This window comes from Hemicordylus capensis, chromosome 1 (genome assembly GCF_027244095.1).
Source record: "Hemicordylus capensis ecotype Gifberg chromosome 1, rHemCap1.1.pri, whole genome shotgun sequence".
In the NCBI taxonomy this organism is placed as follows: domain Eukaryota; kingdom Metazoa; phylum Chordata; class Lepidosauria; order Squamata; family Cordylidae; genus Hemicordylus; species Hemicordylus capensis.
Genome location: NC_069657.1, coordinates 232,976,291 through 232,995,523, shown reverse-complemented (window position 1 = coordinate 232,995,523; position 19,233 = coordinate 232,976,291). Strand labels below are relative to the sequence as shown.

At 40.9% G+C, this 19,233-nt stretch overlaps 1 protein-coding gene across 43 annotated transcripts in view; it reads right to left on the bottom strand.

Moving 5' to 3' along the window:
* LRRFIP1 (LRR binding FLII interacting protein 1) overlaps positions 1 to 19,233 on the bottom strand; it is a 159,190-nt gene that overhangs the window by 61,313 nt on the left and 78,644 nt on the right. For 22 of the 43 annotated variants that reach the window (XR_008313028.1, XM_053283265.1, XM_053283243.1 and 19 more), the window contains exons 2-5: positions 19,025 to 19,111; positions 9,071 to 9,088; positions 3,249 to 3,296; positions 1,133 to 1,177 (exon numbers count right to left, since the gene is read on the bottom strand). Coding sequence is in view for 42 of the 43 variants with exons in the window: in XM_053283265.1 (XP_053139240.1) it covers positions 1,133 to 1,177; positions 3,249 to 3,296; positions 9,071 to 9,088; positions 19,025 to 19,111 (198 nt within the window). In the remaining variant the exon portion in view is untranslated. The remainder of the gene's footprint in view (positions 1 to 1,132; positions 1,178 to 3,248; positions 3,297 to 9,070; positions 9,089 to 19,024; positions 19,112 to 19,233) is intronic. The other 21 variants (XM_053283258.1, XM_053283270.1, XM_053283274.1 and 18 more) reach the window with 4 other exon arrangements.

The window sequence follows — 19,233 nt, the reverse complement described above, 5'->3', positions numbered from 1 at the left end:
GACAATTTTAAAAGATGCAAATATCACATGTTGAGTCAATAAGATAGACAACTGAGGGAGAAATTTTCAAGGCAGAATACAAAAAAGTCACCAAACCACCCACAAATCTACTGCTGAATGATTAATGTATTTTAATGAGAAACACAAGAAAAATAGAGCACCAGAAAATAGAAATCCAAGAGAGAAACATCTAAAGCTTTATTAGCATATTGGCTTCTAAAGCATCTCACTTACATACTGCAGACAAATAGAGGGTATATCCATATGCAGCTTTTGCCTGTATTATTGCTGCTAATTGCTTAGGACTGGTAAGCTATGCCTTGAATCAAGACTAAACGATTAGGAGAGAGCTGCAGGATCACATATCTCCTCCCCTAACCCCTTCCAATGCATAAAGCCTCCCCAGGCTCTTAACCATTATTCATCATAAGTACACTATCTTATAGTAACTGTTAGGGTCATGCACTCCTATGGGTCCAATCGGAATATCAGACCACTGTAAGGCATTATTGGAAGGATTTCTAATACAACAGCCAGGAGCCCCAACAGTTGAAATTCTTACTAAAATCCCTGCTGTCTTATCAGAAATCCTACTTCTAATAGTAATATCAGAACAAAACCAGCCCAATGGCTTGGAGAGACTTTCTCTCAAAGCCAGCTCCAGGCTGGTTTTTAACAACTGCACCCCCAAAATTGGAAGTAGGGTTTGGGAGGGCATATTGCTATTGGTCCAATTGGAATATCAAACCAGACAGGCACTGATCCTATATTTCTGATGGTGCACATGCCTAGTAATTACATCACACTAACCAGGGCACACTTGTAATCTTTGATGAGAAACAAGAGTTGAAGCTGGCTACATATTATGGCTTTGGAGGAAACCATGATCTGCATTAAACTAAGCTTGAAAGCCAGCAGGAGACAGCAAAGGCAATTTGAGCATGAGCGAAGAACAAGTAGGTGATTGCACAGTGCACCCTCCCCAGCAATTCCTTAATTTAAAAAGAGCTGTGGGGCTCTGTGACTGGAAAATGTGTAGAAGATGATTCCCTAGAACCTGTCATTTTAGTCATTTGTTTTTATTCATTAGTTTCAAATAAAGGTTTTAATGTTTAGTGCAAATCATACTGACCGAGGCATTTCTTCTGGATTTATGGGTGTAACGTTCACTGTCTTCCTACCAAAACAGGAGCAAAGATAGAAGACAGAATGTTGGAAGCAAGAAAAAACTATTAAAGTAGTTTAAATTGGAGCTGAAAACAGATTTAGCAAGATGGTTCCTGATGATGAAAAAAAGATATTAAAAAAAGAAAGAAAAAAGTAGTAATAGATAGTTCACCACACCTGAACTTCACAGTTGTTCCCAGCTCAAGGACATTCATGTGTATATGAGAACACATGATATAATTATTCCCTTCCCAAATCTACAATCTTTCCTTGTTCTGGAATTATAAGGTAACGAATTCTATAAGCACACATTCAAGCAGCTCTAATTTTAGGAATCAGAGACTGTGTTTCAGAACTTCTAGTCCCCGCAGTCCAGTTATATAGGAGGTACACTTGACCTGTGTTTGCCATCTGTATATATTACAGTGACCAGAACAATTTATGCAGCCAGCCTGCCAATTCCCCATTTTAACCTTGGAGATGTCCCTGGAGAAAAGATCAAAGGGATTCTGAGATAGCTAATACAAAAGAGCTGCTCAAACTGCCACTGTTTTCCAAAACCCCTTTTGTATACTAGGGCCTTTCTCAAGCAACCTCCATGCAGCTGAAGCCATTATTCAATGGAGGGAACCTGGAAAGCAGTCTGGAGGCTGAGTTATGGTGCTCTGACTTTAAGCACCTCCTATATGCCTGAACGATGCCTTATACCTCACTTTCTCTTTTCTCAAATATATGACAATGCTCCCATTTCCAGTGGATGATTAATGCATCTATTTATTTATTTATTTATTTGATTTCTATACCGCCCTTCCAAAAATGGCTCAGGGTGGTTTACACAGAGAAATAATAAATAAATAGGATGGATCCCTGTCCCTAAAGGGCTCACAATCTAAAAAAAAACATAAGATATATACCAGCAACAGTCACTGGAGGTACTGTGCTGGGGGTGGATAGGGCCAGTTATTCTTCCCCTGCTAAATAAAAGAAAATCACCACATTAAAAGGTGCCTCTTTGCCAAGTTAGCAGAGGTTAGGATTGAACTTGGCAACTGGAGGCTGCTCCAATGGTGGCAGCAACTGCAAAAGGGACAGGAAGAGGAGAAAAACAACATTCACTTGTGAATGTGGGCCTTTAAGGGAGCAAGACCATGATGACAGGTATAAAGCTAAGAAATACGGAAATTTTCAGAGCTCTGAAAGAGATCATTAGGAAACTTCTCTGCCTCTAAGAATCTCTCTTTACTACAACTATTTTTACATTCTGATGGTGTAAGCAAGAAGGTAGGAATACTTTTTTCCTTGGAGCAGACAGAGTACATCTTGGTAACTAGTATTTTGTTTATGTAAGTGTGCTAATGGCTCAGTGGGGAAATGACTTGATTAGCAAGCCAGAGGTTGCCGGTGCAAATCCCCGCTGGTATGTTTCCCAGACTATGGGAAACACCTATCTATATTGGGCAGCAGCTATATAGGAAAAAGCTGAAAGGCATCATCTCATACTGCAAAGGAGATGGCAATGGTAAACCCTTCCTACCACAGACAACCACAGGGCTTTGTGATTGCCAGGAGTCGACACCAACTCGACGGCACAATTGACCTTTACCATAGAATTAAAAATAACTTTTAGCTAGATACAGTATAGGTTAATTTCAGCATAAAAATTAGAGCCTTCTCATCAAACACCAAAATATTAATGGGCTATAGTGGAAAGCTAATAATGTGGCTTGGGTGGGCCAGCTGACACTCATTTAGAACCTTGACACAAGTTGCAAAGAGTGTGGTGTTAAGTATCAGCTAGTCCACTAATCTCAATGGTTCTTAGCATAGAAATTCCACAGCCTTAATGACATCCTAGAAAACCATTTTCAGATGGTGGTATTCCCACCCACCCCCACAAGAATGGATAGGTTTTATGCGACAATACACCAAACTATATCTGTCTTCAAACTATGAAAAAATATGTTCATAACTACAGTTCAAGAATGAAAATGCATATCTTCTAGTAGAGAAAACAGCTATGCTATCATGTCTGAGAACAAGTTATAATCTTAGCCTTTTAAACAATATTAGACAAAGCCTACCATCCATTGTTCGATGTCACCAAACTTTGTGTCCAGACCATAATATTTCTATGCATGGAAGAAGGGGAAAGAACAGGGTAAAAAGTATAGAATACATAGTTTTAAAGACATGCCTAGACTAGAGATTTTGCCTTAAGAAAGAAAACAAATTACTTTTAACTGTTACTGATATATTAGAAACTTGGAATTTCAGCTTAATTTGATTTAGGTGCAGTGTAGAGAGGTACCAAGAGTGAAAAAATTTCCCAAAGCTAATTTTTTATTATTATATTATTATTATTAATTTAACATATTTTATATATTTTTACAATAGCAAATAGCATAACAATAGCCTAGATCCACTGGCATTAACACTCTCACTGTCTTCCAATCAGAGCAAGAGGGAAGACATGATAGAGTTGTTCTTGCTCTAGCAATCTTGTACTAACACAAGAGCATTTCAATTCATGGTGACATCCACAGTAATAAACCAATACCCCAAACTGGTAACTCAGCTAGAAATAAAATAACTGGAGTCTTCTCTGTATCATAGGCATGCCCTTTAGAATCATATCAGTACAGGGCTGTGCAACCTATTGAGCATGAAGGACCACCAAGGAAATGCAACATGCGGTGAAGAATCAACCTTGAATGTATAATTCTCCTCATGGCTAACAGACAGTGGATATATACTTACTGCACTGTTAGCTGGAGGTCTAAAAGGAGAAATGTCACCAGCTAGAAAGACCTTCAGTGAAACCCACAGTGAGTCCACTTCTCTTGCCTAGGCAGGGTTAGGTCTCTTTGGCCCAATGTCAGTAATGTTTTCCTTCTCGCGGCAGATTCAAATGTGCAGAAAAAGCACACAATAAATTAAACCCGAACAATGTTTAGCATATCAAGAACTGTAAAAGACTAGGCACTGTACAAATTTTAATTTTAATACAGCAAGTCCAAGCTCACAATCTAAATCAGATAAGACACAAAGGTTATCGAAAGTGGAGTGTTAGAGAAATGAAAGACAGGAGGTGATACATCAAGTCCAAAAGAAGAGATATCAGCTAGGAAACAGCATGAGGCAGGGAAACCCAAGTTTTGAGCAGTTTAAAAGGCAGAGGGAGCAGTGTTAATATCAGAGAGAGAGAGAAATTCCAATAGGAGGATGCTGCAATAGAAAATGGACAGATTATGAGAAAAGACTGAGGAAGGCTGAACTGAACAAGTTAGAAGGAACTCGTACCACAGATTACAGAGACATGATAAATATGGAAGTGCAGCAGTGAAGAGATTTGCAGAGTATTACCACAAGAAGCTTACTGTAAATGCTAGCTTTCCACACAAGGGTAGATTTTTTGCAAGGGAAAGGGAGGAGTCAGGAGGGGGAGGAAGTATTGTGCTGCATCCTTTTTCTGCATATTTGAATCAGTTTTCAGTCCAGGCAAAGGTAAGTTTTACCACTCTCAATAACAAGCCCAGTTTGCCCAGCTTCTGACCCACCCACCCCCACACAGCACCTCAGAAGCTGTAGGGTACCTGCATGCAGTATGTTGCCCATACCTGTATATCACCAGTAATCTCTACAGCACAACATTAGCTCACATAAACAAGGGATCAGGCAAACATGCTCATGCAAAACTGCAAGCCAGAGTATGTGTTCAACCACCTTGGAAGCCACTGGTCCATACATTGCCATTCACAAGCAAGCTTTTCTGAGCAGAGTGACAGTGCTGCTTAAAGAGGCAATCTAAAACTAAAAAGCTGTGAAGCATTGTTGAACAGTGTACATCATGCCATAGAGAAAGAAGTGAAGAATAGCAAGGGGGCCTGAATGTTTGACCTAGTTTAGTTGAGGCTTATTATTAAAAAGTATATCTGAAGATGAACAGGGGATATCACACTGTGTTTGACAAACCTTTCATGGAACAAAAATGGACTGAGAAGGTAGTAATCTATTAGGACTCCTACCCACAGAGCTAACAGCCTGTAAAAAAAATTCCCTCTGTATAATATTACCAGGTTGCTAGGGTTTTCAGCATCTCCTCAAGAAATTGGACTAGTGTCATGAATAGTAACTGTTCCATATCAGTAAGTGATTAAGACAGGCAACTCCATACACAGTGCTCTAATGCTGCTGCAGAACAGAGGCATTTCTGGGTTCATTGCTTTATACATGGGATATGAAGACACCAAAGTTCTGGTGCAGGTATTAAATATGTGCTTAGTTAAGTATGTAAACAGTTTCTACTTCCTGATGATACACTACTGAACAAGCCCTATTGGCTTGCTGGGATAAATATACTACTATGTATATCACCCTGTAAAATCAATTAACTGCTAGATTTTGTATATATGATAAATGTGTATTTACTTTTTAAACAGTATTGTAAGCCAGCCTTAAATTGCATTCCTTCTTGACAGCAACTGGCCGTAGTTACAAGCTTTATCCTTTTTACATGGATGCAATACGTTATTAACTTATCTGTAGTATACTGTAGCATAAGTAAAACATGGAGCTGAAATTCTACACCCACCCACCCCCCCCACACACACCAAAGTGTGATCAGATACTGTTTAAACCAGGGCAGCAAAAATATAGCTTTAATAAATCCACAGCTTGGCTCCAGGTGGCACTGATTTGCTGTCTTTACTCTTATGAGTATAGAGAAGAGGAACAACCATTCTTGTTATTTGGCTCCAGAATCTTTAAAAAAATATATTTAGCTCATGATCAATTATCAGCCTCTTAGCAGATTCCTTGCAACAATACATATTTTCAGGTGACACAAGGAGTTGCAGAGGGAAGGGGGATTGACAAAAATCACCCTCTCCCCTCCATAATACAGCTCTTAGCTGGGAAGTAGGCCACTGGTTTCCAAATAAAACACCGGTTTTTAAATGTAGGCCACTGAGTTTTGTTTTTTTAAATCAACTAACAGTGAGTCATGAACCACTGCTTCTGTGCCATTTTCCTCTCTAGCAAAGATGGAAGCATATTCACAGGAACATTTATTTGTTGGAGATTTGCCAAACAACCACAAATATTTTGGTTTTCAAAAACAAGGCTTGCAAAGATTATTTTTAATCCTATGTGATTGATTTTGTACTTTGTATGGCACTATCGATTCCAATAGTTGCTGTTCTATTACATACAACATCGCGTGATAAGAAGAAAACCTATTTAACCTATTGCTTTTTCCCTTGCCTCTATGCCAGAGTTCTTCATTGTAAGGCCTGGGGATGAGTGACGGACCCCCATCAACCTGAAGTGCAGCTCCCTGACTGTTTATTGGGCCCATGTGAAGCTTCATCCAAGGCTGAATACTCTATATAGCCCTCCTGGCACCATGTGGAGACTCCCATTCCGACCATGCAGTGCTGCACGTTGCCTAGAAGGAGGCTCCTTTAAGGGGAACAGAGCCATCTTGGGTGTAGTGGTTAGAAAGTGATGTAGAGGTTAGGTGTAGGAAGGTGTAGTGGTTAGAGTGCTGGACTAGGACCGGGGAGACTCGAATTCAAATCCCCATTCAGCCATGAGACTAGCTGGGTGACTCTGGGCCAGTCACTTCTCTCTCAGCCTAACCTACTTCACAAGGTTGTTGTGAGGAGAAACCTAAGTATGTAGTACTTAGCTCCTTGGAGGAAGAGTGGGATATAAAATGTAATCATCATCATCATCATCATCATCATCATCATCATCATCCCCAGAACTTTCCCCATACAGCTCTTAAAAAGACTGCTCCTTCTCTCTTAAAGGGTCCTTCCAGGTCTGAGAAAAGTGCAGTACTGTGCAGAAGTCAGCACAGGGGGAAATGGCTCTCCCATTGAAGGTTTTTGCCAAGGTAGCCAACACTTGAAAAATAGTGAAGATCGCTGCCCTATGCTGACATTAGAAAGATTTCTCCATGGTTTTATACTATCATTTCTATAAAATATCACGCCTAGAGATATGGTGGTGCTAGTCATGATCCAGCACTGATAGTCTGCTAATAGTACTAGTCTGCTAATGGTAGACAATGATTCATTGTCTACCATTAGCAGACTAGTACTATTACTAGTCTGCTAGGAAGGAAGTCTAGTTTGCTTTTCTGCCCAATTCCCAATGGCTGTTGGTAAACTTTTAATAAGTGTTTTTAAAGCTTTTAAAAAGCTTATTAAAAGTGCTCTTGAAATGGTGGGGCACTATTTTAAGGAAACAGGTAGCTTTGCATTATTTTCTGCTTTTTAAAAAAGTACAGTACACATGCAGATAAGAGGATGTGCCACACACCTTTCATCAACCCTCAGTTTTTAACAAAAAATTTAAAAAGCCAGGCTGGGTATGACAGGTCAATTGAAGAAAGATGCTACTGGTCATTAGTAGTGGGCTGAGCACTAGCCAATATAACTCTGTGACAACATATATTGCAGCAATGCCATTTTCCGCCCAAGGAAAGCAAGTGGTCAAAAAGGCTAAGGAAATCAGGGAAGATTGATCAAACTAGGAGTGGATTTTAGTGGGGTTTTAAAAACAAACAAACAAACACACAACTCCTCCAGCTACTGACTGAAGCACCAAAGAAGCCTGCAAAACTGGTTTATATCAGACACTACAGCAGTCACCGACTTGTTTCTGCCCACAGTGGGAGAGAACAGCAATGGCAGCTCTATAATGTCTCCTCTAGTATAGAGTACAGCCCAAAACTAAAGCAATAGAGAATTCACAGAGCCAATACAGTATTTAAGAAGCAGTTTCATTTGGACTATTATTCAAAAGCATTAAGTGAGAACAGTCATCTAGTGAAATCATGCAAAAAAGGACAGAACACAAGCAAAAGGAGCCTGATTTTCAGAATCTTCTGTGGCTTATGAAATATGAATAATGTAAATGGCAGCAAGTTTACAAATAAAGGCATTTTGAGATTTTGTCCTCCCTTCATTACAATTTTGTATCTTGATGTTCCAAAAAGAACTTCAACACAGGATTGTCACACTTACACTAAACAAACTATTAGGATTCCAAAATACTTTATTTTTGAATGACATTTCTTCCACATATTAAAAAAAAAAAAGCAGGCACTTGGTCCCAAAGCTGCTTCTATCTGCAGCATTAAGGATATTCACTTTTGGTGCTCTGCTCTTACAATGCAATTCAAGACACAACTTCAGCTACACACTCGCTAAATTTTAAAAAGACGAGAGCAGTAATTTTGTAATACTCGCTCTGCAAGGTGTTTCCCATAGCTAGTGACTTGCTGGAAGCACTTCTTCTACTGAGGATATACTAATCCTGAGAGACTTCCAAGTAACTTGAAAAACAAAAGCCAGTTAACATTACACTGATGTGTGGCACGTGCTATTTAAATACTTTACTATAAGATGCCTCCAGACAGAGTTCCTAGAGTCTCAGACATGCTGACACCTACAAGTCCCACAGAGACATTATCAATCCCTTGTGCTGAAGCCTGCAAATCCAAATGACAGATTAGAAACTAGTAGAATCTACACAAGTGACATCATCAAAAGAAGAGCTATTGTTGTGGACAAATCCTGTGCCATGCGTTGCTTCTTCCATGAGGAGCATTACCCTCAATTTCTTGTTTCGTACTTTGTACTGGATCAATCATGGGGGCAGCTGCCATTTGGCTAAGCCATAAGGAGATCAAGCTCATCTTCTTGCGTTATGTTAAGCTAGTAGCACAATTTCATATGGCTGAGGAAGGTTAGAGGGCCTTAAAGATTCCAAATAAAATCTGCTGCATACCTGACATATTTAAGTGGATTTATTCTCAAGTGCTATCAAGACTCCTGATGCAAAAGAGAAAAAAAAATACATGCAATCACACAAGAGGCTTAGCAAACCCTACCTTTTGAACTTGATAGATCTATGGGAGAAGAGGGGAGAGGAAAGAAAAAGGAGAAACACATAAGGCCAATAGAGTTTTCAGATGGTACAGTGTGCAAAGGACTCTTTTTCCCCCACACACCCCAGCAAATCAGAAATACAGAAATACACACTTCAGGGCCAACTGTCTTTCTTTACCAAAGACACAAGACTTATTACAGAAACGATAGAAAATGACACAGGCTCCTTGGGCCATTATTGTGGACAAAGGAGTGCAAGAGACATAGAGGAGCAACTAACTGGCGCTTTGTGGTGCTATAACCCAGCCATTGGATGCTGCGAGGTGCCAGCTCTCTTCTGTTCCTCTAAACGCTGGTCTAGTAATCCAAGGTTGGGACAGGACTTGAGACACGCAGAGCTGTAGATGTGCAGCTGTGGCAACCTATGTGCATGCAATGCCTCACCCCACAACTCTCAGTGCAGCCACATTCCAAGATCCAGCCAGTGACCATGAAATTACATTCTGGCCAGGTTCAGATGCAATGCTAAGTCAGGATGAAACCAAGTCTCATTGCTAATAGCACATAGGTTGGGCTCACGCATTCCCCGCTCTGTTTTGCGTGCAAGGGGAGGAGGTTTGTAGCTTCTGTTCATTTTTTAAAACACAAACTGCAATTTGCATTGTGTCCAAACATGGCTTACACTGGTTTGTTCTGACCAGTCAATGGTACCAACTACAGTTAATTTCTTCAGTTAATTCTAACTATAATCCACACCAGGATCAGATCTGAACCAGACTGACCTCAAATTCACTTGAAAATGCAACCAAAAAACATGCAAATTTGCATAGTCTCATAGAATCTGTGAACAGAATGGCACAGCATTCGCTTCATCAGTCATGCCTGCTTGGTTCCCACAATACAAAATAGACCCAGTAATTGTTCTGTATCAAGTTCTTCACAGTGATTTGAAGTATATTGTCAATCCCCAACACAGAATAGATACATGCCAAGACTTTAAAAAAAAAACACTTTTAAAAAAAAACAACACATTTGTTAATTCTACAGAGGACCTCTGCACAAGGGGAAGCAGGAAAGCAGCCCACACTTCCTGCTTGTCAAAACTAAATGCCACAAAAGGCATTTAGCCAGTATAAGCAGCTCCTCTAGTTACAGCTCAATTATATCCAAAGCATACCACCCGTACCTCTATATAAAATATACTATTGACTATATTTATCATGGTGCATAATCACACATTAAGCCTAGTCTTTCTATTTTAGTTAGCTAACAAAGAGTCCTGAGGTTGTACATTCAAGCGTGTCTTTATGGAAAATTACTTCAGTAGAAAAGGGCTCTAATAAAATGAGCAAGCCTGTAAGCATAGTTCTTTCAACAATGTGCAAGCTATCCCCTTACATTCAAACAGAAATAATGTTTTATTGTGTAGGGGCTATCATTCAAACTCCTCTAAAATAACTGATAAAATGGGTCTCATATCAGTGGTGCTCCAGTGGCCTCCTCCCTCCTTCATGGGTGACAATGCTGTGAAATGAGGAAGCAAGAGGTGGCTCAGAGGAAAAATGGGTGTGAAGCTGGAACACACCTCAGAGGACTGCCAAGGACTCTGGGGTAGATTCTCACTTTGTACAAAGGAACCAGCTGGGACAGAAACAGGGCTCAACTCTCTCACACAATGCTTGTGTCCTGGTTGGAGCTGCTGCTCTCCACAAAGCTGAATTCATACCAGGACAAGTGGAGCATGCAAGAACTGAGTTCCACATCCAACCCAGTCAGCTGCCCACTGTAAAATAAGGATTACCCCAGAGGATTCTGTAGGATGACTATGGGATACATTACAATTTCATGCAACCTGCCCACTCCCAATTTAACTCAGACATCAATTATGGATCTGGCCCTATGCAGTATTTTAGGAACTTTATAAATCATAATATTAACAAGTCAGAATGGTTTCTTTGTTTTCTTGCTTGGTATAATATATTTTGTTGCTTTCACAATGCTCTATTTGCTTTCTGTAAAGGTTTGTTTCTTTTTGTTTTTAGGACATTCTCTCTTTGCTTTTGACTTTGATTTCTTTTCCCTTTTTTAGCCTAATTTCCAGAAGGCTTATGAGACCACGCAGCATTCTCTCTGTGTGTGTTTGTGTGTGTGTCCCCCATCAACTTCGCTACACCTAGACCAATATGAACCAAATCGGGTACAATTGTAGGGACACACAGGGACACCTCAACGGTGTAGTTTGTGATGATGTCATCCACCCTGATCCAAGATGGCAGACGCATAAACTTTTGAGGCACAAGTGAGCTAACTTGTGAACCACTTAACCAATTTGAACCAAATTTGCTACAGCTGCAGGGACACATAGGGAGGCCCAAATGGCATAGTGAGTGATGATGTCATCCATTCCAATTCAAGATGGTGGATGTGTGAACATCTGAGGCGCAAGTGTACTAACTTGAGGACTGTCTAACTGATCTGAACCAAATTTGATACAGTTGTAGTGAGTGATGCACAGAAACACCTCAATAGTGTAGTTTGTAATGATGTAATGCACCCCGGTGCAAGATGGTGGATGCATGAACATTTGAGGTGCAAGAGATCTAACGTGTGGACCTTGATTTGAACCAAATTTAGTCCAGTTGTAGTGAAAAGAAAGTAGGCTGATTAGTTTTTACTAGAACAACTTGTTCTTTACATAGCCTTGGCTTGTGTAACTGTTAACTCTATCTGATATTGGTTTTCCTCTCTCCCTTCCTCACTGCCTTACCCCAATACTCTCTGTCACCCTTCTCTTCTCAAGCTTCCAGAGTTATTGGCTGTGCCTGCTGATTAACTCTGCTTCTTGGGGTGTGTGTTTTTTGTTTTGAGGGGCAATATGAGCTTTCCCCCCAATCTAAAATTGAGCAAGCTTTCTGATCTTCCCCAACACGTCCAAATGCCACCCACAACAGGAGCTTCTCTAGGTTCTGTGCCTATCCACAGCCCCTTTAGCAGTTAACAATATATTAATAGATAATTAGTGGGGTGGCTGGAGAGCAGGGGTGAGATATTTTCCTCTTCTCCCATGGCTAAAATTAGATCCTACTCATCCAAGTTATAATTTTGACTTCTTGACCATCTGCCAAAATAAAGGTGCAGTTTGAGCAGAGATGGACTGTGTGGCTGCTTGAAGTTCACAGGCAGTTGTGGAATATCATATTTGCTTTTTAAAAGTGGTGTGTAGTGTGTTGCTGCTTTCACTGGAGTATGCTAAAGTGCGTGGGGGGTGGGGATTCAAATCTCAAGACCTTGCCTATATCTCATATCCTGGGAAATGTTATGACAATTGTAGCCAATTAGACTGATGTTGTTTGAAGTCTCTCCTATCTTCTACTGTAAATAGCTGCCCAGGAAGATCCTATTTACACTGCCATAACTGGGTCAGGATGTTATAAATGGCATGGCTTGCGGATACGCAACCAGAGGAAAGCATTCTGCAACTTCCCATTTTTGAAACTGAATTTGATCACTCTTCTAGACTAGAAACATATTTCCAAATTTCATCAGATTTGTGTGGACTTCAAATATGCAAAACATACTGACATAGAACTGCCAGTTTGATATATTAACAATATATCTCAAAGTAGGAACCTTCAAGAAAGGATACCTTGAAAATCAAATAACTATTTGCTCACAACTAGAGAGTCAAATACATGCTTGTTCCCCTTTTATGGTAATGTACAAAGTGTAAAACAGCAGCAAGTAATTCCCATTTCAGCATAGAGAAACAGCACACACTCTTCCGATAGTTCAACAATAGCCTTCTCTCTGACTCTAAAGGCATGAAAAAAGGGCAGATGCTTTGAAGCACCCAGACTTTTGCTGGGTCAGCTGATATGGAATGATTTTCTTCAGTGGACTGCATTACTATTTCATTTTTATTTGAAATTATTGTCTTTTGAAACTACTCATGACTTGTAATGCATGCATCAGCGCACCTTAAGGCAACAGTGCAAATACTGGAATCATATCATGTTCAATTTCTTGTATCACTGCTGCAGAACACTGTGTTTTAAGAGAATAATTCCTCATACTGATTCTACAAATTATTTAACAGGTTGCAATGATATTTGCAAATTAAGGTGTTGCATGAGAAGCAAAAAGCAACATTGGTCTTACTGTGAAGTGTTCTTTTTTGCAGTTGGATGGAGGCAATCCTAGCATAATGGCTTGTGCGCCTGGCATGCCTCAAAAAAAGACAGGATGAATTTCAAAGAAGTAGATACAATGCGGTCAGTGACTGACTAATATCAATTAGATTTTGCGGACAACACTTTAACATGACAGTTCTTCAAGTCTATGCCCCAACAACCAATACAGAAGAAGAGGATGTTGACGAGTTTTATGCTCACGTTCAGTCTGAAATTGACAGAACATGCAAGAAAGATGTGCTGGTGGTGGTTGGAGACTGGAATGCCAAAGTTGGAAAAGGTAAGGAGGAAAACACAGTCAGCCTATATGGCCTAGGAAACAGAAACAAAGCAAGAGAACGACTTCTTAGTTTCTGTCAAATCAATGATCTCTGCATTGCTAAGACATTCTTCAAACAACCAGGAAATCACCAGATGGAGTAGACAGAAATCAAACTGATTACATTACTGGTGCAAGGAAGTGGAAGAGCTTAGTTATAACAGCAAAGACATGGCCAGGGGCCAATTGTGGAACCAATCATGAACTGCTCATTTACAAGTTCCAAGTCAAGCTAAAGCGGAAAAACAAAGTTATCCAGCTTCCACAATATGATCTTGAGAATGTACCCATCATTTTCAAGGAGAACATCAGGAACCGCTTTGAAGCTCTGAACCTCACTGATAGGGAACCAGAGGAACTGTGGAATGAAATCAAAGAAGTTGTTAAGGATGAATGTGAAAAGAGACTGCCAAAGACCAAGAAACAGAAGAAAGCAAAATAGATGTCAGAACAGATGGAAATTGCCAAGAAGAGGAGAGAAGCCAAATCCAAGAAAGAGAAAGACCTCAGGAAGGAACTTAATAGGGAATTTCAGAAAGCTGTTAGTAGAGACAAGGAGCAATACTACAACATCTGTAGGATCTGCAGGACACCTTGAGGATGGAAATAGTTATGGAAAAGCAAGGGAAGTTTTCCAAAATATCTCTGAACACAGAGAGAGGTTCCAACCTCAAACTGGTATGTTAAGAGATGCCAAAGAACAGATAGTAACTGATTTAGAGAAGATCAGACCTAAGATGGAAGGAGTATACTAAAAATCTGTACAGCAGGGACGTCAACATCCAAGATACTCTAGAAGATATTCCCTACTTGCAAGAACCTCTAGTACAGGAAGATGAAGTTAAATCAGCACTCCAGTCATTACCAAGTCAGAAGGCTACAGGAATTGATGGAAAAGGTACAGAAATGTAGCAGCCAAAGGAAGAAGAATCAGTTGAGACTCTAACAAAACTATGCCAGCAAATTTGGAGAACACCACAGTGGCCAACAGATTGGAAGAGATCAGTCTACATACCCATACCAAAGAAAGGAGACTTAACAGACTATGAAACCATCGCACAATATCCTTAATTTCACATGCAAGCAAAATAATGCTCAGAATAATCCAACGCAGGTTTAGAGCCCTAGAAAGGAGAATTTCCTTTTCCCAGTGGAAAGGGAAATGCCAGATGTTCAAGCTCGTTTCAGACAAGGCCGAGGAACAAGAGACATCATTCCTGATGCACAGTGCATAATCGAGAAAGCCAAAGAATACCAGAAAGAAGTCAATATGTGGTTTACTGACTACAGAAAAGCCTTCAATTGTGTTGACCATGTCATGTTCTGGAATGTCCTTAGGAAAATGGGTATCCCAGAACATCTGATTGTTCTCATGAGAGACCTATACACAGGGCAGGAAGCCACAGTCCAGACAGAACATGGTGAAACAGATTGGTTCCAGATCGGCAAAGGAGTAAGACAAGGCTGTATACTTTCTCCTTCTTTATTCAATTTATATTCTGAACATATACTGAGAGAAGTTGGACTGGAAGAAGATGAGCATGGTTTAAAGTTGGAGGAAGAAACATCAATAACCTGCGCTACGCTGATGACACCACTCAGAGCTGAGAATGCGGATGATCTGCAAAGCTCTAGTAATGAAAGTCAAGAAGCACAGTAAAAAAATGGGACTACAATTAAATGTAAAGAAGACTAAACTAATGACAATGGTTACAGCAACCAGCCTCAGAATAGACAATGAAGACATTGAAGTGGTGGATAGCTTCTGCCTATCAACAGTAAAGGATCCAACAGTCAAGAAATACGCCGCAGACTAGCACTTGGTAAGGTTGCAATGAAGGCTTTGGAAAGGATATTGAGATGCTGTGACATGTCTACACCTTCAAAGATTAGAATCATTCAGACAATGGTTTTCCCCATGACACTCTATGGATGCGAATGATGGACTTTGAAGAAGCAAGACAGAAAAAGCACTGACGCTTTTGAACTTTGGTGCTGCAGAAGACTTTGGAGGAGACTATGGACAGCCAGGAAAACAGACAAATGGCTCATAGAACAAATCAATCCAGAATTTTCACTTGAGGCACAAATGACCAGCCTCAAACTATCACACTTTGGACACATTATGCGCAGACCCAGCTCCCTTGAAAAGTCCATAATGCCGGGGAGAGTTGAAGGAAAGAGAAGAAGGGAATGACCAGCAGCAAGGTGAGAGTTATAGTTCAGCAATATCTGGAGCAACCCTGGTTGGAAACCACTGCTCTAAGGGAATGTGATGCAAATCACTTACTTAAAAGACAACTCAAGTCCCTCCATTAATATCTGTCCTGTGCAGATAGAGTTCAATTTGTCATCCAACTCTAAAACTAATGGAACAAGACATGGGACGGATTCAGACGTAACCGGAGGTTGGCTGACTCACCCGTTAAATAACATAGCTGTCCACCAGAACTAATTGTTATACTCTTAGTTCTAACCAAAGACAAAATCTTTCTTTAAACTAAAATATTTAAGGGGTACTGTTAGCAAACTCCTATTTTCTAATTGCCAATGCTGTGCTATTAAAACCAGGATTAAGACTTTTCTCGGTTTTTAGTCATTACTTATATTCATATTGATTTCATCATTTATTCTTTTGTGTTAGTCAAGACTGATCCATTTATACCGTTTAATCTTCTGTTACGAAGAAATAATTCTCTAATTTTATAATTGCTCACTGAAATGTCAGAAAATCCTTAATCAGATCGGACTAGTGGGTTTTTTTGTTTTTAAACTGATAACATTTTAGGACGTTTGAGATTAGAAAAACATTCTGAATCTAGAAAGTGGGAAGGTCTTAGATGCCCAGAGTGCTTAAGTAACAAAAATAATACACTGATTAAAGATGGATGACTTCCCCTGGGATCATATTGGATTGACTTAACACACAAGCAATCTCCAGATAAACTTAGCAATAGTTCTGCTTATTTTCCAAGCTAATCTGCCTTACCAAGTCACCCAACCAGAAACTTCTCATGCGCCTACACAGTGTGCCAGGGAGTTGGAAAGGGAAGGAGGGAGAAACTGCCCCTCTACTTGTAGCAGCACTACTGCTGGCCTCCTTATCACATGACCAGCCAGGCAGGCCAGGCTTAAAATTGGAGGGGGGGGGTATCTGTCTTACATTTTAATCCATGTTGGAGAAGAATTCAAGGACCTCACTTCTTTGGGTTCCTGAAGCGCATATCTGAATCAGAGCTTAGTAAGCTTTACTAGCATATCTAATACTTGCATTATGTCCACAAGCATTTTCACAGGCAGGGTCATTATATTTATTTACTAGCGTATGTTCTAATGCTGTTTAGGAAGTCCTATTATTCAGGATGGCACAGCAGGCAGATATAAATATTCCCAGACACACAAACCTTCTGGCTAAGTCTACAAAGGATTATTCCACTCAAACAGAAGCAACAGTTATAGTGGAAATGCTCTCCATCAAGCCACTTATAATTTATAGCTAAGCCTGAAGTCTTGAAAAAGCATGCTTAAAAATATTAATTACTGGCTAGATACAAGAAGCAAACTGATGTGGAGAATACTATTGTGACTGCTGTCATCGGCCTAGTTGTCTGTGCTAATACTGTACACATTCCCTACAGATGCTCCTGTCATGTTATCCTCCAGCAAGTATTGATTGTAAATTCATCAGCAGAATGAACCTGATAAAGTAAGAGCAGCTCCTCAGCTGTTAAGTAGAAAGCACTAGAGCCATCCCATCTCCAATGCTATTTACCAGTGACTTTAGTTTTCATTGCAATGCACATACAATTTCAGTTACTTGTCACAGAAAAATGCTGCATAGGATCAGCTGCATCCAGGAGATTGTGAAGAAGTGATTTTGAGAAGTGAGGAAAACAAAACTAGCTGTATCCAAATGTGGTTCCTACATTAGTGCAGATACCATAACCACAACCACACCATCATTGGCCCTTCTATTTGAATTAGAGACATAGAAACATCATCCAGCTCAGGCTTGCACAACAAAGGGCATGGCACAGAAGCCTCTGCACATGTTAAAACACAAAACTCCAGGGATCAACCAAAGATGCTGCCTGTATCCTAGTAAGCCCCCCACAACCCAAACAGTTCACCATACCTAGCCAGATACAGCATTGCTCCAAGCCAGGAAAAACCACAGGAGGTTTTCTCCCCAAACTGTCGCACAAGTCCTAGCCAGGGATCCACCCAGAGCTAGGCCACAATGAAGCAGAGATTATGCTGGGGCCATGATCGGGAAAGATCCAATGGCTACGTCTGCAGCAGCCTCCTAAGGATGCCTGTCTGAGCAGTTCCTTTCTTTACTCTTTCAGTCTGGAAGTACAGAAGGGCCTGGTAGGTCCACTACCTTTGGGGCATCTCCTCATAAGTTAATAGGGATATAAGGACAATATTGGCATTTCCACCTTCCCGACAAGTGCTACAAGGTAGAATGCCAACACAACCTGTAAAGGCTGAATCACATTCTTTTATTTATTTCAGTTTGCTGAAGGGTGATCAAACAGCTGTCAAATCAAACAAGACGCTTTCTTAGAAGCGTCTCAAAGGTTTCCCCCCCTCTTTCTATACAATTTAGATCTAAATTAAGAGAAAGTTGCTTCAGCTTTATGATACTATTTCAAACAGTAAGATTAAACATATCCCAGTTCAGCTCTACATAACGAGATGAATTACACTGCTACACATTTCAACTTCTTTCAGATCTTGAAAGATAATCCTTACGCTTAACTGGGGGCACATCTAGGTGTTTTTGGCACCTAGACCTGGGGCTGAAGTGCTCTGGAGGGCCCCCCCCCGTCAGGCCCTCACAGGTGATCCACTACTGCTGCCTGGTCCCTGCCACAAGCACCACCGCCATTTCCCCCTCTTCACTGCTGGGGGGATGGGGTGAAAGGAGAGGAGCAGGCCTCACACACCCTGGTGGCGGCGGGCACAGGCGCGCGTCTTTGGCCTGTGGACTTGTACAGTTGTAGTGTCACATCCTGTGACGTCAAGGGATGCAATGCTCCATACTCCAACTGTGCATGCCAAGAAGGTTGAATTGCACAGGCCAAGGAGGCCCGCCTGAGCCTGCTGCCGCCTGGGGTGGAGTGGCCTGCTCTGCTCACTCCCCAGGTGGTGAAGAGGGGGAAATAGTAGCGGCAAGTCGGAAATAGTGGTGGTGCACACAGCAGGGGCTGGGCAGCAGTGGTGGGGCATCAGGGTTCTGGGGAGGCCCCCCAGGAGGCAGGAGGCCACAGACCCCCGCCCCGTGGTCCGTGCCTCAACACACCACTGCACACAACCTCAAATATGCTTTTCAAAAGGACAGTTTCCCCCCTGTCTATTTCAATGGATTGATAAGTAATTCTTGGAATGTGAACTTGAAAGTCAAGGGAGAAAATGAAGACTCACAAACACCCGTAATATACCTCTTTTTGCTGCCTCTCAAGTTCTTTCATTCGGATTTCCCGTGCTTCAGCTCGTGCTGCACGCTTTGCTGCAAGTCTGGCTTCAGCCTACCAAAAGAAAAGAATAAAAACTAAATTTACACGTGCAAAGCATTCCTTAGCTGGGGTGGAGAAGCAGGCAGGCTTTAATGTAAAATGTTAGTCAGTGGTAGCATTCCAAAACAGTACTT